The sequence below is a fragment of the Gallinula chloropus genome, assembly GCF_964237585.1.
Source record: "Gallinula chloropus genome assembly, chromosome: 11".
NCBI lineage: Eukaryota > Metazoa > Chordata > Aves > Gruiformes > Rallidae > Gallinula > Gallinula chloropus.
The window spans coordinates 17,685,597-17,710,148 of NC_140096.1; the positions used below are offsets into that span (position 1 = coordinate 17,685,597).

Sequence of the window (24,552 nt, forward strand, 5' to 3'; positions counted from 1 at the left end):
GCGACTCCCTCGAGCCCCGCCCTCCCCCGCCCACTCCGGCGAGCCCCACGTTCCGCCGGCCCCATCACACCATTCGCTCGCCCCGGGCCCCTGCACTACGATCGACCCCGGCCTGTTGACCCGCGTCCCCAGTGCCGCCGCCACCGCCCCCTCCCCGGGCCGCGGAGAGAACGGGACACCCCCCGCCCCCGTCACGCGCGCCTGGCGGGGAAGGCCGCGCGCCCCGCTCCCCCTCCGGTCAGAACACGCGGCACAGCAAGCGGCCTTATTGGCCAGCGGGGCGGCCACTCAAGGAAGGGAGGCGGGACCTCCGCCGCAACTGCCGGGTTCTCTCGCCCCTCGCTGCTGCGGCTGCGCGCGCTGGCGGGAGGAGCTCGGCCGTTAGGCGGTGGGCGAGCGGCGCGTGCTGGCTGGGGCCCGCTCCCCGCCCCGCCCCTCCCGCCGCCACCGGTCACGTGACGCGGATTTAGCGTTTACATTCGAAACGGGCGCCCCCGCGGCCCCCCCTCCCCTCCTTCCCCCCCCGCCCGCGCGCGCCGCCCGGCGGTGACCGTTTCGCTTTCATTTCCGGGCGGCCGAGGGCGAGAAGCGGAGGAGCGGAGCGTCCCCGCAGTGCCCCCCCCCCGCCCCGTGGTCCGCCCTCCGCCAGCCCCACCCCCTCGGGCTCGGAGTGAACCGAGATTCCCCTTCCCCTCCCCCGCCCGGCACACACACCCCTCCTCCTCTTCCCCCTCCTGCGCCGAGAGAGAGAGAAAGGGAAGGGAGGAGGCGCCGGGCCTGGGTCTCCCGCACCGAGCCGCCGCGGCACAACATGGAGGAGCTGGTGGTGGAGGTGCGGGGCTCCAACGGGGCCTTCTACAAGGTACCGGGTGCTCGCGGCTGGGTCGGGCTGGGCCTCAGGGGAGGGAGTGGGGCCTGGGACGGGAGGAGGAGGAGGCGGCGGCAGCGGTGGCGGCTCCTCCTCCCCGCTCTGAGGGAAAGCGGAGGCCCCGGGGCAGGAAGGAGGAGGAAGAGTGGGGAAGGGGTGGAGGCCTCGGCGGGTCCCTCTCGGTGTCTGGGCCGAGGGAGCCGGGCCGCTGGGGTAAGAGGAGCCGGCCGCCGCCTCAGGGCTGAGGGAAAATTCGAGGCCTGACGGGGAGGGAGAGAAGGCCCCGGCGTCCGAGGAGGCCTTGGGCCTTCCCCCTATTGTGGGAAGGGGAGGCCCTCTCGCTGCCGGTGTGCGAGAGGAGGCGAGGAGAGCCCGGGGCCGCCTTCTCCTTGGCGCTGAAGCGAGGATCAAGGCTGGGATGGGGCATTAATTGCTAAATCCTCAGCTTTTGTCGCTACTTAAGGAAAGTCTCTCTCGCTCTCTAGGTTTCCGAGAGAGCTGCGCTGCCGGTGCACGGTCTTTAAGGCGGGGGTGGAGAGGAGGGCCCTTGTTAAATACACGTTCATGATAAAATGCTGTCGTGGATTCCTGCTCTTAATGCCATGGCGGGGACACTGCCTACGGATGTTGAAGAGAGCATTTCTTGACCAAGTACATATGTGCTGAGCTGCTTAATACACCTAATTATCAAGTGTACTTCTTACTGAAACTACTTAATGGCATTCCATGTTTGTTTCTAAGCCCTTGTGCTGAATAAAGCCATCACTGAGCCTTGAACATACATGCTGAGTCCTTAATATTTTGTACAGTATTTCTGTGCCTTGCATGAGTTGGGTTGTATTAATCAGCATATCGATAGGGTATCATTTGTGGGGTTACCTTATTTACAGAAAAATCTAATTTGGACACAGTGGATTTGGGCCTACTACCATTGATGGGTTACCAACAAACCAGAAGCAGTTGTGGATTGGTTTCTGCAAGTCTGCCATGGTTTAAATGTTCCTAGTACTTTAAAAATTGGGCCTAGTTATTGTGCGACATCCAATATTTATGTTAGCGATGAAGGAACAGGTAGAATTTCACCCTCTGATGTTAGTGTGGTAGGGCAGGTTGATGTCCAGATGATACGGTTCTAACAGCTCGGCATGTTTCTAAGACAAAAAGGCTTCCTAAAGCCTCCTTTTTTAAAAGATAGGTGATAATAACTTATTAGGATTTTTTTTTTTTAAATTATGTATGAAACAAGTCTGTAAATCCGGTAAATAAGCATCATGTGGGCTTGCAGTGTTGCAGTCAAAGCCCTTAGATCTCTGTATTGCTTCTTGGAATTATTTAGTGCTTCCAAAAATCAGTTTTATGTGTTTAAAGATGTTCTTCCAGAAGGAAACAGGAGGCTTAAATGTCTTGTGAAAGAACTTGTAATAAGGCTTTAAAAAAATTATATGAGTGTCTACACAATCATGCAAAATAGGTGATCATAAAGAAGACATTGGGTGTTCTTTACTTATAAATATTACAAAGAAACCTGGAAGAATTGAAAGCTTCCGTAACTTCCTTTTGGTTACATTCAGTTTTGAACATCATGGGGTCCTGTACTCCTTTTGTCCATAACATGCTGGCTTTGGTGGTAGTAGTTAGGTGAAAATTTCTTTTTGAGCATATTTTCAGGGGAACGTATTAATGATGACTAAGTGCATCCAAAGTATAAAACAGACATTGCCCACAAGTTGTGTACTACATTAGCCTTTTAACTTTTAGAAATATAAAAATAGGATTTTTTTTTTTTGTGTTGTCTTATTCTCTGACCCAGAGGACTTGGTTAAATTGTCTAACGGGGCACAAGAGATTTTGCATTCACCTGTATTACCTGTCATGATGGAGCATCACACTTAAGATAAATGCAGCAACTAAAAAAGTTTGGATGTCATTTAAAAAAAAAATCCTTATGCAATAATGTTCAATTTAAATGAGTGATTTTCCTTTAGCCTGAAATACTCGAATTTTAGGTACAATTCTTTTCTTTCATCATTAATGTCTGAGTATCACTCTTACTAATGTTTTCTTGTGAGTTTTATGCCCATCTTGCAGATGGGGGATTTGATTATAAAATGAATTACTTGACCCAGCACAAGAAGTGCATGTTGGTATCAAGTATGGATGTAATTGCAAGATGATTTCTAGTTAATGTAGAAAGTTTCTTCAAGCAGCCTCCTGTGAGAAATGTTTTACAATAGTAACACTGCAAACAAATCAAAAGCAAACCCATTCTTTTATTCGATCTCATGGTGTACTGCTAACTTCTGATAATTGCTTTGGCTTTGAACTCTTTTGAAGATCTTCATCAGAATATGTAAATATTTTAGAACAATACAGCTCTATCTTTGATAATTAAGGCATGGAGGGAAGCAATAGAAGACTGCTAGAGGTGTAAAGGGACTAAGTGGAGCAAGTAGGCACTGAATCACCACTTCAGGTTTTCATATCCCCCGTGTAGCTCTCTGAGGACCTTATAAATTCAAGTCCCAAAGCACGTAGTTTCATTTTTGAGTGTACCCAGCATCATCTTGAACTTGACAATACAAAACTGGTGCCCAAGTGTCATCTAAGCCCTAGTGGGACTAATAAACCAGTCTTTTCTCTGCTTGTATTACCTGTGGGACTAGACCTAGAATGCGTTCTGAGATACATCTAGGGGGATCATACTCCATACAAAACGTAGAAGATGGTTTGACGATGCATTTGTACTCAACTAGAATTTCATACTGGTCAGGTGTGCTACCTTTCACAGAGTGCCAGAGTGTGTTGGTGTGATAACTGTAGTGGAAACTATTTCTGAATGGAATTAAAATACTGTTTGGTGAATGCTCCACACTTTCCTGGATTTTTTTCTCCTTGGTTAAGATGAATTTTTCCATGGATAGTGCAGTGCAATCAATGAGCATGATTCAGGGACAATTGACAGTCTAGTACCTAGAGATGCTTAGTCATTACTTGGTGTGTTGCTGGGCCCAGAATCCTTGGAAAGAAAATACTAGATTTCCTCATTTAAAGATGACTGGTCCAACAAACCACAGGACTCTGAATCTTGAGGGGAGGGAGCTGTCTTTCTGCAGCTTACAGCTAAGTAACCGAATCTTGCAGATGGATGCTATTAGGGCACATATATTCATGTTTTTTTCTTGTATAGGTGTAGTAAATTTTGTTTTGAAGTTCTTATCAGGAAACTAACAGACCATCCTTTCTCTATCTTTCTGGGACTAGCTTTAGATAGTTCCCTTTGGAAGGGCACATGCTGTCTACCTTTCCAGCATAGGATTGATTTTTCTTGTCCTGTTTGGGAGTGATTATCTTGTATTTTCTGAGAAAGATGCAGGCCATCCTGTTTGAGGCACATAGTTTTGGAATGTTTGCTGCTAACATCCATTCCTTTTCTGTAGCCAATTTTTACTACTTCTTGCTCTATAACCTTGTTTAAAATCTTTTCATTTTAAAAGGAAAATTGTTTCCTTGGTTTTATAGATACTTCACTTGGTGGGTTTTTTTTAAGCTACAATTGATAAAATCATTCCTCTTTCTTAGGTTTTTTATTACTCCAGGTCTTGCTATTAACAGCTGTCCCTTTGTCCTCCTCCTGCATTGTGTATGAACTTTTTCCTTTTGCTGTTCTGTACAGATGTTGCCTCAGCAACTCTGTCCAGTCTCTTTGTAAATTACCAAGTCTGTCAAATCAATCCTTCTGAGGATTTAGTCCTGCACCCTTTTCCCTTGAGTGGGTACTGCTTCTGTGACTCTTCTCCTTTTCCTATTATGTTTCTTTGTATGGCTTGCCTTTCTCAGACTTGATTAGCCGTGTGACTTTCCTTCCAACAGGTATGATATGTAATGGAACTGTTATGCAAACACTAGACATACACTTGTATCAATGTAGTGTTTCTTAATCCTAAAAAGCATGTTCTTCTGACATTCATTCCTTAGAGTTAATTATCCTCCTTTATTAAAATGGTTGACAGCACTCATGTCTGATGATGTGAGCAGACTTCAAAAAAAGCAACAAAACTTCAAGGCAGCTGGAGCCTTTATTTGTTCCCTTGAAGTAGCTGTCATTCCATTTAGCACAAAAATAACAAATTACTGGTGTCTCTAATAATTCTTGTTTTATATCAGATAATCTGTAAAATTTAGACCGTATCTTCAGCATATAACCCTTAGAACGTGTGTTTGAAAGATGCCATAACATGACAGTGTTGGATTGTAAACTTTTTTACTGAATTACTTCTGCAGGATGGTGAGAAACATGATTGGTGTATGGGACTGAAAGTCGAATTTGGCATAAAAGACTTATGCATATGATTTCTTTTTTCCTCCACATTAGAGAAGAAGAATCAACTGTAGCCATTGTAAAACATGCTTCTGTGAACAGAAGCAAAAGCAAACTTTTTCACTGATTCTGATTTATTTTTGTGTACCTGTGTTGGGTATCTCAGCTGTTGGTGGTAGTGATACCCCAGCTGCTGTGGTCTTTCACTGTCCAGTTCCCCTGTTTTGCTTTGCCTAGTTTCACTGTATTTTTATGCTTTTCATCTATGTGTTGACATTTATCATCACCAGTGTTTTGTCCCTTCATTGGTCTATGTTTCAAGCTCATGCTTTTCCATCTGAATTTCCATGCCCATTTTATAAATTCTTTGAGAAAAAACCTGATGGATGTTTACTGTACTTCTCATCAAGCTTAGTGTGGAGTTAGTACCTCTGCTTTTAATGACATAGCGGGCTAGCTTGTCCTGCATTTGGAAATTTGGTTTATGGTGTTAAGCTTCTCATGTCTTTTTAGCACTGTATATAATTTTATATATAACACAGAATAAAGAAAACAAAACAGTTCTGATAAACATTAATTTTGGTTTTGCAAAGGCATTAATAGTTAATAATTTTTTAATGAAAACTTAGACATGTTTCAAAGAATTATTATTTGTACTTAGAAGTATACAAATACATAGTGCTGTTAGGGTCCAAATGCAGTTTAGTTACTACAGATACATTTAAATACCAAGGAAAACTCACACAGTGTTATGATACTATGAAAAACTGCTGTGTTAAGTTTCTCTTTTTTCTGTGTTACAAGAAACTGAATAACAAGGAAAACCACAATTCTATGGGTAGATGGGATTAGACAACCAAATATTCAGGCTGTTAATATGCTTGGTCTGATTAATTGTATTTTAAGCATATGGAGCTAGGCAGAAGTGTTGTGTATGTGGCATATCTGAAAGTAGGTATTTGGCAAGGCATCATTCACTTTGTAATTAATTAAAAATTCATTACAATGAACATTTGTAATTTTGCAAGGCTGGAAATTAAAAGGCAAACAACAGTGTTATGACATCAAGTTCTCTGGCCAGGTTGGAGTGAAAACCAGATATTCCATCTGTTTCTGTGGTTGTCTTCTAAACTTGGTATAAACAAAAGACAACTGTCAAATTTTTAGTCTTCACTAGCAATGTCTGTCTTGATGCTACCTGTGTATGGTCACCCTTTAATATTCCTGGTTTGGGTTCCTTCGTGCTTCTGGGTTGTGACCAAAGCAGTGTTGAAGACACTTTTCTATTAGCTGGAAAGCAGTAAGACTCTAAAGTAAATGACTCGAAAACCTTTGCACATTGTTGGAATTGTTTTCAGCCAGACAGAGTTGCAATGAGAGAGCGCTTCATCCCTTGTACTAGGTCCTCCTCAGCCTTTACGTTAGGATGTGATGCGAATCTAAGACGAGATTAGTTCAGTATTTTCTTCAACTAGCTCTGTGTCCCAACATTGATTTTTTCCAGGTAACATAAGTACTAGACTCTTTAGAGGCTTTAGTCTGGTCTTCAGCTTGATAACTTACATTTGGTTTTGATTTTTGTATTAATGGTAGGCTTTAGCATTATTACCACAAGTTACTCTCATTGCTTCAGTCGCTAAGATTCCACTTGAGGATTTGTACATTAGGAGCTATCAAATCTGAACACAAGATGAAGTCTTGCCCTTTGCTGCTATGGTTGTGTATTTTTCTGTTGTTTCCTGTAATTTTCAGGAATATCTCTTGTTGTTTCCATCACCATAGAGGGAACGGCTACTTCTCAAAAAATGTATTTCACAGTAGGAGAAGTGTTTCTTTGCTATTTTATGAACATGAGAAAACTTAACTATAGCAGATTCTTCAGGCATTCTGTTTTGTGTTACTCTTAACCTATTTTCCCTGAGGCTATTCAGTGTTAGTTCTGTTGGATTTACTTTATAAAATAATCTCTGCTTTTGCAGTACTCAAGTATTATTAATAATACTAAACTCTATCCTTTTTCAGCCTGTGGCATGCAAGTGTTATACCAAATCCTTGGTAGTGATTATAGTATTTTCCAGGTATGAAAGGCACCAATTTCTGATAGATCTGTAAGAATAGGTGCTTCAGAGCTGCACATGGCAAACATTGGAAGAAATGTGGGTGGAGCCTTTTGAAGGTGATGTGTGTAATCTTCTGAAATGAGTCAGGACTAACATAGTATTTTTCAAATGCATATCCACTTCTTGAATTTTCCAGCAGAAGACACAGCAATATGAAACATTAGAGAAAGGTTTAGTATCTGTAATGATCAGCTGGGAGTTCTGTAGCCTCTTCGTGTAAATAGCATTTGTTAGCGTGATCCAAAGATGTGGTCTTAAAATCTGTTCTGGATCATGTCATTAAAAAATACCAACTATGCTTGTAACCCCCTTGGAAGGAATATCTTGGAATTTTGAGACTTGCCATTATGTAAATACTACAAGACTCAGATATGCTTTGGGTGCTACAGTAGTAAACTTTGTGGTAATCTTACAGTATTGAGAGGTGAGATAAGTACAAAACAATTCTTTGGTATTGTCATTGTGACTATGCTTTGACTTTTATTCAAGGTGGCATTAATTATTTTCAGATTATTAACTAGCGTTGCACTTCATTCTTGTACTGAATGTCTCTGAATAATGACAAGTGTGTGTGCGTGTGTACAGCTTAATTTTAATATAACCAGTTCTTGGCGCTCTATCAGGCATCAGGTACTGCTTTTCTTTGGTGCAAAGATACAGCTGCAACTCATGAAAGGCTTAGAAATACTCTATAAAGGGAAAATATCAGATCCATATATATATTCCATGTAAGAAAGAAACTCTTACCTTTTTTGTAAGAGAAAAGAGCTGGTTTTGTCCTGGAAACTGGAAATGCAAGGAGAATAAAATGTTCCTCAGTTAATTAAAATCTTCAGAAGTGGTAGTTGCTGCTAAATTATTTTGAATTTACTGAGAATTTTTCATTATACAGTCTTGTTCATGGACTTTTATTTATGTATGTTGCAAGGATGTACTATATATGGACAAATACTAGTGGAAAGGTTAGTCAGTTGAGTAGTAAGGGAGGAAAAGCCATCTCAGTGCGGACTCTTAGTTCCGTACTCTGTAGCTGCATGGGAGAGGAAGACTATGCACAACTGCTATCCATCCCTCAGAAGAAAACTGAAGTAACTGTAGTAAGTTAAGTATGATGAAGTAAAAAAAAAGAAAACTGTAAAAAGGGATATAGATAAGTGTTGCTAGTGTGTTCTGTGCATGTATAGCTTGGGCATTCTGTCGGTGCATCAGGATACTATCAGTCATGAACCTAAGGAGGTTATCGGCTTCCAGTGTAAGTCCTTTTCAAAATTAATAAAAGCTGACTCAAAAGCATACTTAAATTCTGAGCTTTAACAGTGTATGTGAAAGCAAGGCATTGTACAGGTTTAATTATGTTTTTTAGTATCTATGAACAGATCTGACTGTACCTTTTTTTCCTGCGCAGGCATTTGTAAAAGATGTGCATGAAGATTCTATAACTGTTGCATTTGAAAACAAGTAAGTGCTTTAATGGCTATACCTATAAATGATAGAGTATCAACCTTGCATTTGATTAACCTACATATAACTTAATAATGTGGAGTAGCATCTTTTAGATAGTTTAAGCCTGCTGCTAGCATGTTTTACAATTATGGTTGACATTCATGGTCATGTGACATTTCTGTATGAATGCTTTTAACTATTTAAATATTTTTAAGCACAAACATAGTAACATGGGTTTGTTGAGAAGATAGCCGTGTTACTGAAATTGCATGATGACAGTCCAGGTTTGAATAAGCAGCAGTGGTACTATGACTGCCTTTCTCATGTGAATGTCTTATTTTTATATTTGGTAGATTATTACAAGACTTGATTTAAAGATGGACTGTAAATACTAGTTTTCTAAGCTTCATTTAAGATAGTAACTTGTCAATTAAGTGACCATTACATGCATATGTTGAATCACATTACCTGTAATACATATAGGCACAAAAGCTTAACAGAATTTAAAAATGTAAAATTACTGGATTAAAAATGTTTCTGAATTTTGTTTACAAAGAGTGGGAAGAGTGTAGGCCACTCACTGTTTTTATTTGTAGCTGGCAACCAGAGAGACAAATACCATTCCATGATGTGAGGTTCCCACCACCTGCAGGCTATAATAAAGATATAAATGAAAGTGATGAAGTAGAGGTATGTATGCTCCATTAACAACATTTCCTTTGAGAAGTGAGAGAATTCAGATTAAAAATGTCAGCCAAGCCAGTTCAAGGTTTGCTTCCATGTTATATGCTGTCATCCTTTTTGATTCAGAGCACTACATAGAACACCATGTCAAGCATTTTGACAGTTGTAAACCATATGGCTATTTTGGAATTCTGTGTACTGTGACCTCTGTACTGACTTACAAACACGATTAGCATTTCTTTGATTACAGGCCAGTTCTTTATCAGAACTGAATTAATCTAGAAATAGATGCTGGACTGTAGTTCTTCAGCAGTAAGTTAATAATGTCTGTATTAGCAAAACTTAAAGCTGAATGAGATAATTTGCATTATGTGTGTACGTAGGTTATAAAAATAGATGTATATGTAAATACTTATGTGAGCACTGAGACAAGTTTTAATATAGCACTTTCTTGAAACTTATTTTATAAAATGATAAAAATTGATTTTTATAATTATTTTTAAAAGAGAACTTTCAAGATTTACATCCTGCTTGCCATGCTATTTAAGCTTATTTTGATTTGAAAGATAAGAAAATGGCAAAACTTCTTTGGTGTGGATGTGGCTGATACCATATGTCCTACAGAAGTGTAGATACGTGTCCTCTCCCTGCTACCCACTGGTAGGATCTCATCAGAATACACACAATTAGAAATAATGTTGATTAAATGTTAACAGATGTAAAAGGCTGAATTATCTCTCTTCTGATGGTATGTAAGACCGAAGCAACTAGTGCCAGTAGATAAGGTACAATGTTAATTGTCTGTACTATCTTACATATTCTATTTTATATCCTGCCTGTGTTTTCAATAGACAGTTTGGCTGTTTTGTGCTTGCTAAGCAGTGCTTAGATTAGAGGCTGTATGTACCAATCTGTTTTGCTGGGTCAAGTTCCTATAGCAGAGTTCCTGATCATATTAGTCAGTGTCAATTTTTGTGATATCTTGTAAAAATGCTACAGAGATGTAATGTGTGTGTTTTGTTTAGGTTTATTCCAGGGCAAATGAAAAAGAACCCTGCTGTTGGTGGTTGGCTAAAGTGAGAATGATAAAGGGTGAGGTAGGAATATGCATATATACATATATATTTTTAAAATACTTTTTTTTTTTTATACTTTAATTTTCTTACAATGTTTTTATATTGACCTGCACAGTGTTTTTAACTTGTCCCTCTTCATTTCCAAAGAGTTCCTTGTTCAGGACTGTTGCAGTTACCGCTAACCTCAACCTGTACAGTTAACAAAAGTGCCTTTCACTTAAAAGTGTAATGCTTGCTCTTGTCATAAAATGTGTGGCTTGGATGATTTTATTATTTTTATATCAGTTCTACGTAATAGAATATGCAGCCTGTGATGCTACATACAACGAAATTGTCACAATTGAACGTTTGAGATCTGTGAACCCCAATAAACCCGCAACAAAAGATACTTTTCATAAAATCAAACTGGCAGTTCCAGAAGATTTAAGGCAAATGTAAGTATAAGCATTTATTTAAGTTGTTTCAGAATGTGGCTAGTTTTTTGAGCATGAGACAAGAAGGAATAAAAATGTGGTTTACTGCTCTAAATTAACTTAAAATTTTCATGTAAGAATATAGGGAATTCCAATGTGGACATGTTTACACTTCAGAGGTATAAAAAATGGTTTTTTGAAATGCAGTTTAATCCTGGAAGAGGAAATAGTTTTTTCAATGTTTTAAGGCTTGTGTGCAGTATAGATTAAGACATTCTTTTCTTTGGATAGAATTTTCACGTGGTCAGTGTTTCACTGGTAGAGTGACCACTGATAGAGTATCTGACTGTTTATGCAAGTTGGTATTTAATGACTAAACACATATTGTAGGGCATAAGACATTTTGGTAATTGTGCAGTAATCACCAAACATTCCATAGTATAATACAGAAACAACTAGTTTTCTTGTAGAACATGAACGTGTCATTCTCGTGTCAATATAGCTCTAAACCTCAGATTAACAGTGACTCTTGTTTTTTAGCATCAGATCACTTTTTTTTTTGACATAGATGTTATTGGCTCAGTGTGCAATAAGCTATAAATTTATGTTAAACTAAGGAGTTCTGAATTGAATGTTAGAAAAAACAAGCTCACTAAGTGAGTGGACAGAAGAAACCTGGAGAGACAAATTACAACATGAGATAAGCATAAAGTCATTAGAATGCAGCAGTAATTACAGTGAAGTTGCACATCATAGTGGTTCGGTGTGTTTGAAATTTTGGAGTTGCTGTCTAACATAGTTTTGCTTAACTGGTTTGTTGTTTCATAGATGAACATACTGAAAACTTAAGAAATATTTCTAATCTTATTCATGAAAACAAATGAAAGACAAATAAGTAAAATAAATTATAACAATAAAATAGCACTTGAGTTCAAAGAGAGAACTTGGATATGTTTAATTAGATTCTTTGTATTAAGAAATTAATATTTTTGGCTGTGAATCATAAACATGGCGGTTAAAAATGCTACAGAGTTATTTTTATTTCTAGGTGTGCCAAAGAATCTGCACATAAGGACTTCAAAAAGGCAGTTGGAGCTTTTTCTGTAACATACGATTCTGAAAACCACCAGCTTATTATTTTGGTAAGCGAGAACTTCTAACCAATACCATTGGCAGTGGTTTGCTTAAAATGTTAATGTCTAAACCACTGTGTTTTCATTTATTAATATCTTAGTCAATCAATGATGTGACAACAAAACGGGCAAATATGCTGATTGATATGCACTTTCGAAGTCTTCGTACCAAGTTATCCCTGATACTGAGAAACGAAGAAGCTAGCAAACAGCTGGAGGTATGTTTGTTTTCTCTGAAGTAATTTGAGTTAAAAATTAAAAAAAAAAAACCCAAACTTCTGCATTTCCTAGCTGGTAGGACTTGGATTGGGGTGGAAGAAGTTATTATGTATTGCTACTATTCTCAAATGTAAAAAGAGGCAGATGGAGATGTAACCCAATGAAGAAATTTATGGATAAAAGGCCTATTGTAGGAAAAACTAATTTTTATCCAATCCAATTTTATTCAGTAGGTTTTTGTGTGGGATTAAATGCAAATACATAAAAATCTGTCATGATTTGAAACAAAGTTATTAGCCGTTATTATTCGTTATTGTACGAATAGTGTCACATTCAATACCTTTGAGTTACTGTTTTTAAAAATAGATGAGAGTGAATATGGCATGATACTGAGGTGAACTAGAACTGGATCTTGTAAAACAACACAGTGAAAATGAGAGCTGGAAGGGCTGAGGCTGGTGTTTGTAGGATGTACAAAGGGATGCGTTTGTAGATAAAATGTTAGGAATTCATCTTGCAGCAGATACAGCTTCTGATATTCCTGTGACTGAAGAGTGGGTGTTGACTGGCAAGAAGCTTGACTCATTTTTGTCCATAGGAGGGGAAAAAAAAGAGTAGGTTAGGAAATAAGGGAATCTTTATACAGTAGAATTAAAGTTTCTTCATGGTTTTTCTTGTATCTGCAAATCAGAAAAACTAGCAACGTTTCTGAAACTTCTTTTTAGATTCACTGTCAAGACTAGAAGCACCACTAACCATTGCAATTCAGTTTTACCTGGGTGTGTTCCAGCTCTTTTACGCTGGAGCCAGGTTTCATTTATACTCGCCCCTAAGGGTTACATGTATTTAATTTCATCTTGAAGTGGATGTGGTGTAGTAATTCAGGTCTCGTATATCCATTAGGTGTATTCGCCATTACAAGAAGTTATCTCTGTTGTGCTTTCTTTAGTCTTTTGACTCCTGTATTTCAGACCTGCCATTCAAGTTTGTTTAGGTCTTGATTTTTCTTAAGACCAAAATAAGACCAGTTTCTTCTCATTGGGGTATCTTGTTGAGCACCCCACTGTAGCTCTTCAGTGATCCATTCTCTGTCTTCAGAACTGACAATTGTGTGGGCAGTTTACCTCTTGAAGTGCAAAGTATTATTTTGGAGGTGGGAAGAACAACAGTCTCTTTAGAGCTAATTCTCTGTACATGCCCCCACAAATGCATGCAGCAACAGCTGTTGTCATTGACTCCTTTCCCAAACTAATCTTGGATTCTTGCTGTCACTGTACAGCTGAACCTTTTTGCTGCTGTGAAGGAATGAAAAACTTGATTTGGTTTTCACTTGGAAACCATTATTTGACTGTAGTTTCTACCTGAGCAGTACTTAAGTGAAGGTTGTGAGATAAATATATGTGGTTATAATTTGCCTGACAAGAGTTGACTGGTAATTTTCATGTTAGCACTTGTTTCCTGTACTTATTAAAAATACAAAATCAATTTCAACCAAACCTGAAAAGAAAAGCTTCAGATCATAAAAATCATGCTCATGATTTCTGTTGAGGCACTGACATACAGACTGTACACGTTGATCTGCAGAAGAAATATTTAGTGAACGCTTTGGGCTTTACTGCATTATTATTAATAGCTCGTTGGTTCCATCAAACTCTTTTCTGTGTCTTAGACTTTCTAAACTCTAAAAGTCTATGTTTTTTGCCTTCTATCAGTTTTACCTTTCCCACTTTCTGAGCCATAAGCACTAGACCTTGGGGTTTTTTGTTGTTGCTGTATCTTGTACCTTCTTTATTTTCTGCATATTACCTTCTTGACTTGCATGACTGCTTCTCAAACATGGCAAATTACTTGCATAGTTGGTTTTTACTAAGTTATTGGAGGGAAGTAGAATGCAGAATTTTTTGTGTTTAAATAAAATATGTCTTGTAATAAAATGTACAGAAATGCCAATGATATTTTAATACAAACAGTGTAACTACAACTTGGAGTATCTGAGGTTCCCAGTGATGATGTAACTTCATCTTTCCTACATACTGTAGGTAGCTGTGTTAATAAATTATTGACTTGGTCATCCTGTTCTCTGCTCTCATGCAGCACTCTGTAACAGATGTCAGCTAGTAAATAGGCATTTGGATTATCTGTTGGAATGTAGATCTGAACATTTAAAATAATGCTTTCTGAGTTATCTGCAGTCAGTTAATGAAGTGCTCGATAGAGCTTCCTGTGCATTTGAAGTATATCATGACCCTTGGATACTTACACCACTGTCTGCTGTAGCCAGTTCTCTTGACAGTGATTTAGCACAGGACGTTTATCAACAGCTTTAAGGAGGAGTAGGTCAGGTAACAGCAGTAGTTTAGCTGGGACAGAATGGGGCTTACTGTGGGCGCTTTCTTGATGTTTTCTCAGCCTCTGTAGGGTCCCATGTTGTTGAGGTTAAGCCGCTATTTTAAAGGGCGCTTATGTGTCTTCACAGTTGTTACAGCTTTGGCTGTGATGCAGAAACATGTATAGGATTATTTATCTTTGTCTGAGAAGAGGTAGCATAGAGCTCTCACTCTTTTTCTTCCTTGCAGAATACTCTTTCCTACTTTCTTAATAGATTATCACAGTTGGAAATTCTCTATCTTCCCCAACGCATTGAAATACTGTTACTTTCCTGTGTTGTGTTCTGCTTGGATGCTTGTGGATAGTGACCACATTTTTGTATAGGAAATTTATTCACTATGGTAAATAATGACCTTTTTTATGCAGTTAATATTTGCTCTTCTGTGCATATTAAAGTCCTGTAGCTTCCTTTAAATGTATGACAACTACATTATCATGGAAAATATATATTCTGTTCTGTATGTTTATACCCTACTGATAGCTCTGCATATGTTTCTTTTAGCTCTCAGGATGACCAGTCTTAGCATTTTTTCCTGCTTCATATAGCACAAGCATCCTTTAAGACAACTGGGGTTTTTTTTTAAAGCATGAAGAGGCTGCGTAGGAGAAACTTTAGCAGTCATTGTTTTAATCTTTTTAAACATTAGGTTCTGTTTCTGAAGGAAAATGTGTCCACTTATCTTCAGCAGTTTCCCCACTTGCTTGGCAGGTTCCGAACTGCATGCGATTCAGCATTTCCTGTGTGTTTTTCCTTGCACACATGAAATCTGTTCATGGTTATAATCTGAGCCACCTGGAATTGACAGAAGCTGTTCATATCAATGCAGGCTTGTATGGGTGTTGACAAAATCTAGGCTTTCTGCATGTTTGAGTATTTTCAGCACCATCCAAGTCCTCCGTGTGCTACAAGAGATTTCTTAAAAGCTTCCTGCTGCTCCCCGTGCTCTTACGTGCTTACTGCATGGTGGAAGCTTTATACAATTAAGAAGATATTAAAACTGTTTTACCTATGGACATGTGTATGCATACTTGTGCATCACGTTAGACCTCACTGACATAGCTGTCCTGTAAGCTGAGGACTGCTTTAGGCGATTATCATGGTCATTGCAAGTCTCATGTGGCTTTCTAGTGATACTTTCTCAGTTATTTCAAAAATCCTCTTCCAAATCCAAAAGCTTGTTAGTTTTTTGTGGGTTTTTTCTTTTTCTTTCTCAGTGTTTTATTTCATCTAGGAGATCCTCATTAAGATTGCATAGGCTATTTTGTATTGTTTGATTAGATCATAGCAGTTGTGTCCAAAGGTGGTGAGCATTGCAAAGCAGTAACTAGGTGTTTAATTCAAGGGTAACTGAGCTTCAAACGTGATCAAAAATTGTTTTAATAGTATAGTCTTTAGTCATTGTTACTGCTGGGCTGAAGCAAGGACTCTTGTCTCTTAAGTGTGTCACAATCTCAAGTTCTCAGACCCTTCTCTCTTGGTAGAAATGTGATTCCTGCATGAAATTCCTTACATACTTGTTCACTGAATTCAAGCAGTGTACTGTAGTTGTACTTTGATTTTTGTGGTGTCTGGCATAGACAAGGATATTCTTCATTTTATTTTGAAGTGGAGTAGATATCCATACTTACTGTGTTCTGTATAATTTTGTGTACAGTGGTTTATTGCTGTTTCCCCCTACCTGTTGAAATGGGTGCAGTTCTCTTGGAGTGTCAGGGTTTGCTTTAATAATCCGCATAGCTTCTGTTTAATAACCTAAAGGAATGCTGTCTTACCTAGTAACACTTGATAGCTGTAGTTACTCTGGTAATGCAAAATATAGAACTGTCAATGCAACTAGAGGCTAGCCTTTTATGCTAATACTTAAAAGGCAATATTGGGACTTCTGAAGAAGACTATTCAGTGTTTTTGAAGTGAAAATGAGTGCATCAAAAGCATTAATTAAAAGTACACTAAGTACATGAGTAAAGAGTCTTCTCTAAACTTATGTTCATTTCTCTCTGCAATATACCAGAAAACTAAGTAAAATAAAGCAAACTAATATATGTTTCTTTAGAGTTCTAGGCAACTTGCATCACGATTTCATGAGCAGTTTGTTGTACGTGAAGACCTAATGGGTTTGGCCATTGGCACTCATGGTGCTAATATCCAGCAAGCCAGAAAGGTCCCTGGAGTGACTGCAATTGATCTTGATGAAGATACTTGCACATTCCATATTTACGGAGAGGTGAGTTAGCCTTAAAATAATAAACAGTATCTGTTTCCTCAAGGTATTCTGTGTCTCTCATACATCTGTCTTTTAGGATCAAGATGCAGTGAAAAAGGCAAGAAGTTACCTTGAATTTGCTGAAGATGTCATACAAGTCCCAAGAAATTTAGTAGGTATGTCAGTTCTGGAGGCTAACTGTATGATGCCTTGTGAGAATTCTTTTCATATTTAAAAGGGTGGTAGAGTGAAGGTTGAAGAAGTGCTCTTAGTGAAAGGATTCCAGGTAGTAGAAAGTTCAGGGTTTTTTTTGTTTTCCAGCTCCTTGCAGAACTTTCACAGACACTTTTACCATCAGTACATTGTAAGAAATTACCTTCTGATTTGCAATTCTGGGATATCTTAACCTAGAAACAATATACTGAGGTTTAAATACAAAGTAGAATAGTTTCTGGATTGAGTCAAATAATTAAAGCAGTTCCTCCAAAGAAGTCCAGAAATGAGTTCAGCTATACAACAGCTGAATCTCTAGTCCCATGTTTTCCTGGTATATTTTGAATAATTTCTATGACTTTGTACATGTCTCTTTGTTCCTGTCTCTTTACATCTGAAATGCAGTTTGTTTAGAAGCAGCACTGTGAAATAAACTGAATGCCTGGTTAACATACCCAGTGATCAAGAAGGTACCCCTCAGACAAATCTAATAGATTTTCATTATCAAACTATTTAAAAGAGAGAAAAGTCCTCAGGTACCTGTGCAGCTCTTGTGTCAAGGAAACCTTCTAATAAGCTTTTGATGCTACAAAGCAACATAAAAATATATGGCTCAATTCAGTAGATAAGAACATGGAAAACACAGTACAGCTTAACGTACCTCTGCAAGCAGATATTTTAATAGGTTGTCACGCAGCGTATGGAAGCTGGAGCTGAAGCAGTGTGAAATTCTGCAGCGGGACAGATACTTAGAACAAAAATGAGTAGTTTTCCCCACTCACAGAATTTCAGAATATCCTGAGTTGGAAGGCACCCATAAGTATCATCAAGTCCAACTCCCTCCTGGTTTTATTGGTTATAAGTGAAAACAATAAGCTGCCATGATTATTTTAGTTTAAGGTTTTAAATTTTTTTTTTGTTTTGTTTGTTGTTTAAAACTTTCCAATTATTTCTGTTTTGGCAGGTTTTGATTTCTAGTCTGTTTCTTGGCCTTGGATATTTTAGAATGTAAAATTGGCTGAACCATATGTTCTATCCAAAATAAGCTATGTTTAATTTACTTTTTTAGATTTCTAATAATTTGACAGAATAAATAATTTGCTTTGAAATGGCAGTTTTTTTCTTTTACTACATTATTGATACGTGGAAGTTTTTATATAATGAAAATATAAACATCTGACTTACCTATTTAGTTATCCTGGAGGAGCTTCAAACTGGACGACAACAACAAAACACCACCCAAGATGTTGCTTTTTTTTTTTTTAAAGTTTAAAACCTGAAACTTAGGTTTAAAATGTATGCATTTTAAGATTTTTTTTAAGTGTATGTTGCTTAATTTTACTTGTAACTAAATCCAAATATATAAAAATTTATTTCTTCTGGAACAACCAGTGTAAGATCTGTTCTTACCTGGATTTGTTTGGTTTACTTGGCTTTTTAAAATCACTACCAAAGCTTCTTTATACTACTTAGTAAACTGCTGTTAGATTGGCCAGTGATGTGTAATGGAATAAAGAACTCAAAAGCAACTTTGACTCTGAGAAGCCTTTGCCATCAAGGAAGAACTTATTTGCCATACTATAAAGTTTTTCTACAAATATATAGGATTCATACATTCACAGTAGAAAAATGGAAACACAAAAATGAAAATTTATTTAGCTTTGAATAGAAACAAAGTTCCATGTTGCTAATAGTGGGTTTTAATTTGCTCTTCATGGATCAATTTTATCAGCAAAACAATAGCTGTTACAGACTCAGTATTTTTTGCATTTATTTCTGTGATGTGCCTATGAACTAGTTATATTTCTGTTACATAGCTTCTTGGAGCTCTTCCTTACTGCTGTGACTGAAGGATATGGCCCTTCCCCATTAGCTCACCAGCAGCTCTGTTTTCCTCTCAGTCTTCATACAGCAAGTTATTTTGCATAGGTTGGAGAGAACTAAAGTTTCAATTTTCATTGTCTCAAATTAGAATGTCTGGTTCCAAAGATAAATGCATGCATTACTGGCAGTGGAGTATAATTTATTTCCATTTTTGTCTCTGACTTTTCAATGAATTTAGAGATACTTTAAAATAATTTATAAGAACTCAGTTTCAGGGAAGAGAATTTTACATAGTATCTTTTGGCAATATCAGAAAACTTCCAGCTATAACTTTTGTGAACAAACTCTGAGCTTTGCTTTGTTACACACCCAGAAAGTAGTCACTGCAAACATTAGGGTGTTGTAGAAAGGGTTTTCATTCTGATTTTTACATGCAACCAGCAATGTTTATTTGTAAATCACTAAAGTTATTTTAACGCTACCAAAGCAAATAAGTGTGCCAGATAGTTAATATTTCTGTAATGGATAATAGATGGATAATAGAAATAATTTTATGCTAAGGTAAGTAATTTGTGATTGAATTTACTTTTTTCTCTTACAGGAGTTCTGAAAAAGTAAACTCTATGCAGTAACAAACTTCTGTAATTAAGTGCCTCTCTTCCTCTGGGCTGAGGTAGTTGCCTTGGAACAGTACCAAAGTTAATGACCCAAGCTTATTTAGATGTTTTAGTTCATGGCTCACTAACTAAATCCGTTTTGTGGAGTTTAAGTTACTTTTGACAAGTTCTTGCACTAAATATACCTGTTGAATTAGAGTGTAGCAATAATCTCAGGTTTGGGGAAAAACACTAAAAAAGGAATGTTCTGTATGTCCTTTCTGCAGGAAAAGTAATAGGAAAAAATGGAAAACTGATTCAGGAGATAGTGGACAAATCTGGTGTTGTAAGAGTGAGAATTGAAGCTGAAAATGATAAAAATATTCCACAAGAAGAGGTATGGTTTTAGTTAATGTGGTTTCTGTATGTGTGGTTATATTGTACCTAGTGGTAAAAGTAAATTCCTCATTTCTTTGTAATGTAAGAACGTTTTGTGTGTTTTCTGATGTAATCTGTGTTTCCCTATTAATTCTGAGGGGCATTTTTATGTAAATTTGGCTTATCTGTGTTTGAAAAATGCTTTCTGAAATTTTTTAGTCCTGTTAGCAGCCATGTTTCCCAACACATGCTCAGCTATAAATTAGTATATGCAAAACTTAGTGTTTCCATTCATTGATCTAAGTTTAGTTTCTTAGGGTTTTACCTAGTTTAATTTTTTATAAGCTATTTCTGACATTGTAATGAAAGACTTGTGCTTTATGTATAACCCTGTCTCTTTCTAAATATTACCTAAGTTCACAGTAGCCTGTAAATTGTAACCTAAACACAAATCAAGCGTGACCAATGTGATACTGCACGTTTGTGCAGGAAGGCTATCAGCCTTGCAAAGGGCCTTAATGAACTTTGTAATTTGAGGTGCTTTTATGTGGGGTTGTGTTGAGGGGAAAGGTTGCAGGTTTGCAAGGAGAGCTGCAGGCATGAAGCTTCTAACATCCTAGTGCAAAAATATTCCCCACAATTTCAAATGTGAAATGTGCTTAAAGAAAACTCAACTGTCTTTATCTGGAAAACTAAATGTGCACCAGGTAAAGAATCTTTGCTATTGGAATAAGACATGAAATATATTTCTGGAACTCTGACATTCTTGCTTGACTAGTTATTTTTATCTTGTATTATCACTGTAAAACTATTGCTGAAGACTCACAGTCAAATTTCCGTTCTAAATTCTTTTTGTACTTGTTTTGCATCTGTCTGAAAAAGATACTCACTTCAGATTTAAAGGATTTGCTGCTGTGTCATGTTTCATTTCTAGTGATTAATTGTTGCATCATAAAATTCTTGAACTAGCTTAAGCAAGAGGTGCCATTATTGCTGCAGGCTAAAAATTTCAGCATTTTTAATGCATCAGCACACAGAATAATGGAAGGGTAAAAAAGCAAGTAGTCATGGCTGCAGTTAGGATGTCAGGTTTGGTTTTGGTTTTTCTTCTGGCTTGAAAAAGCTTATTTGTTGATGTTCTTCAATCCAAAGAGCAGCGTTTAAAGATGAACTTGAAAGCTTTTTTTACCTGCCAAGCTCTTTGTTCATACTTTTCAGTTTTACTTGTTAATGGCATTGCTAACAGTGGCATTGCTTACAGTACTTCAGGTGTTAGTTGTGTCATAGCAGGAGCAACACAGAAGCCTAAGATCAAGTCTTGGTGGGTAAGAGTTAGTGCTTTTAAGTTTGTCTCATATCTGAAATAGGTGTGAATAAATCTTCTCAGGTGTGAACTTGTTCATGGCAGCCTTTCTTTTTGTGAAGTTTAGTTTGGATACAGCATTAGGTTCTTCTTATGACTGAGATGTTAAACACCACCTATAAATTTCAAGTGCTATTTCATAACTCCCATCATTTTGTAACAGGATCTTCAGGCTTTCCTTCACTTCAAAATGAGAGAGGGGTCCTGCATGTTATAGTAGTGATGTTATTTTTATATCTACATTTCTAATGCATGTGAGGTCTGCTCAGTGTTCACCACTGAAACTATGTTCAGGATTGGCACTTCTGGTGTGAAGATAGAAATAAGGTTCAGTAAATAAGTACTTTGCTGTTTTGTATGGCTAACTTGCTTGATATTGTTACTGGCTCTGTTCTCAATAGCTTGCGTTGCTGTACCTAGAATCCACTGCTAAAAGCAACAAGAAGCTACTTCCTTAAATGCCTCTAAGTCAGTTGTCTTGTGATCTTTAAATAATTGATAGTGTGTGCTAGTTAATGCCAGTTTAGTAGGAATTTCATTGCTCTTTATCAGGTTATATTAAATATATATGAAACTTAAAATACCCCAGATAATAAAATGTTTCAGGTAACGATGCCTGTGGCTAAAGGATTGCCAGAACTTATGGAAGCTAGTGTTCAAGTTTTTTAGGATTAGAGGATTTTCAAAATTTCCTTGCTATCTAATGCAAATATGTAAGATCTAACAGAAGCTCTTTGTATGTAAGAGGAAAAATACCCAAACAAACAAGAAAAAAAACACACCCAAAAGCAGACACAAATTACAGACTTGCCACTTGCTGTGTGTGTATTAATCTTGGTTTGAAATGTTTGTGTCTCATATTACTTCAGCAACAAACCCCCACCTTTGGAATGCAGTCCTGTGCATGGTATAGTGGGAATCAAAGGTGTATTTAGAGGTTCTGACTAGATAACAAAACAAAATTTAAACTAATCCAGTTGGTGCAGCCAAGCTCTGGGTCTGCAGTGACATTGGTCTCAGCAGCTGAGTGTTTGTTAGGATTGTCTTCTGCAGTCCACAGTGAAGCTTATACTGCCATGGTGAGGCTGCAAGAGTCAAGTAGTTTAAAGCTAGATCATTGGATCTGTGTGGGCTGCAATCACACCTCTGAAATGCTGCATAGGCATATTTTAGTGTCAGGAGTTCTGGTGTGGAAATTATCCCTGTGTCTGCTGAAGTGTAGTTGTTTTCAGTTCTGAGGAGCCCTTTTACATAGATTTCTTGGCCTGCTTTGGCTGCCTAAGGTACTCTTTGGGTATTTATCTCTAGAGTTTATAATTTCAGGCATTAGAATTTCCAGCTTTGCATTTTAGATGTTTATTGAATCACTTAAAATGCTTGAAAGGTAAAAGAAATATAAGCAAGCAATTGTCACTTAAAGTACTAACTCTGGTTTTTGAATATTCTTTTGTTTGTCTTTTACAAATAAAGAGATTCTCAAAAGGATCAAGTTTGCTTTAAGACAGGGTGCTAGTTTGATTGATTTTTTTTTTTTTTTAAGATCAAAGGTTTCTTTACTGGTGTGTAGCCAAAAGAACCTGGTGTGAGAGGATAGACCTGTTCATCAGAGGTGCTGTTAATTTTAGGGAGGGAACCTGAAGAGTTTTGATTTGATTTTTATTTTTACCTTTTTTTCAGAAAAATAAACGTTTGGCATTGTGACTTATTTTTAGAAAGCTCTTTGCATAAAAGGGAATTATTTTTCATTATCTAGTCTACATAAGAATTCAAATACACTACTTTTTAATGAATGTTCATCCATGTTGTAAAGATTATGTTAAGGTTTTACAGTAATACATTCAGTATTTGATGCCTAATCAATAACCATAGGACTACTGTAACTGTTTTTTAGGGTATGGTACCATTTGTGTTTGTGGGAACCAAGGATAGCATCACTAATGCAACTGTTCTTCTGGATTATCATCTTAACTATTTAAAGGTGAGGAAAACTTTGCTGCTTTACCACTGAAATTTTTCTATCAATACTCGATACGATAAGATTATCAAAATCTCTTTGGGCTCCAAAGGCTATTGAAAAATTGGTGTTAGGACAGGTTTTCAGTCATAAAAGGCTTCTTGTAAAAGGTATATTTTTATAAAAGAGCAATTTATCTGAAAGATGGGGTGAAAATTTTTTTCCAGGATGCGAAATACAAAGAAATAATACCAAAAAAAAGTTAAAATCTTTAAAAATGCTGACAACTTTGTATAAAGAATAGTCAGTCCCTCATGCAAAGCAACCAGCATTCATACAGAGGGCTTGCATACAGTGGGCATGTAATTTCAAAGCTCTAGACTTCTTTTTCTGTAGTTAATTGGCACTTCAAGCTTGAAGGTGTTTTAAGACAATTCAGCTTTATATGTTGTTTGCCTTGTGGTTCCTTAACTTCTGCAGTTGTGTGCAGTGCTCACTGTACTTTATATAGTGAGAAAAAAATACCTACTGTTAGTGCTTATGGTTACTTTTGCTTACAGGTATTATGGCCAGATCCGAACAGTAGGGACTGCTTGGAGTTAATTTGATTAAACTGGTTCTTGAACATCTGAAACCTTCAGACCAGTCATAATTTCATACATGTCCAGTCTGTGCATTAGCTATCACTGAATTGTCTAGAATGCTAAGATTTCTTCTTCTGAGAGGGAGAGACTTCTCAGAGGAGGTAGAAGAAACAACTTTTGTTCCCTTACTTACCTACTCAATAAACTGTACCTTCTAATCTTGTTTCTGGAGCACTTCGATTTATCAGTGCTTTGAGCAGAGATAGAGCAGCTCTGCAGCTGTGTCAGATAGTAGAGGCAGAGAAGGACCGCATGAAAACCAGTACTAAAAATTAAGCTGCTTTCTTGCACTGTCATTATTCTTTCACAAAATATTTCTGGTTTAAGTTCCTTTGCCACCATAAGTGGGTGCTTGCTTGTGAGCAGTACTTGAATGGGTACAGACATGTGAGCAGAAAGTGCTTATTAGCCCCACAATTTAATTTTTAGATTCTTCAATTCGTTGTCAGTTAGGGTCATCTTCTCCTAGTACTGTCCTGCATAGCGTTCTGAACACATACAACAAAGTTCATCAGTTTGTAGAACAACTAGAGGATAAATCCTTATCTTGGAGGTTTTGATCACAGCCTTATCATCCCTTCTAACATACACACAAAATGTTACCATCTTAGCATCCCATTGCCTTATGGTTCACTTCTGGAATAACATCCCTCCAGTTCACTGACAAGAAGTGGAACTGACCTGTTCCTTTAAGACTTTCTCTGTTTCTGTGCC

At 37.7% G+C, this 24,552-nt stretch overlaps 1 protein-coding gene across 1 annotated transcript in view; it reads left to right on the plus strand.

Annotated features, from left to right (window-relative positions):
* Window positions 1–811: 811 nt before the first annotated feature.
* FMR1 (fragile X messenger ribonucleoprotein 1) overlaps window positions 812–24,552 on the plus strand; it is a gene marked incomplete at its 5' end in the record, with an annotated part of 29,901 nt that continues 6,160 nt past the window's right edge. Inside the window, 11 exons of the mRNA XM_084269173.1 lie at window positions 812–862; window positions 8,712–8,764; window positions 9,346–9,439; window positions 10,459–10,530; window positions 10,795–10,943; window positions 11,971–12,064; window positions 12,157–12,273; window positions 16,717–16,887; window positions 16,964–17,042; window positions 19,787–19,896; window positions 23,132–23,218. Coding sequence (XP_084125299.1) covers window positions 812–862; window positions 8,712–8,764; window positions 9,346–9,439; window positions 10,459–10,530; window positions 10,795–10,943; window positions 11,971–12,064; window positions 12,157–12,273; window positions 16,717–16,887; window positions 16,964–17,042; window positions 19,787–19,896; window positions 23,132–23,218 — 1,077 coding nt within the window. The remainder of the gene's footprint in view (window positions 863–8,711; window positions 8,765–9,345; window positions 9,440–10,458; window positions 10,531–10,794; window positions 10,944–11,970; window positions 12,065–12,156; window positions 12,274–16,716; window positions 16,888–16,963; window positions 17,043–19,786; window positions 19,897–23,131; window positions 23,219–24,552) is intronic.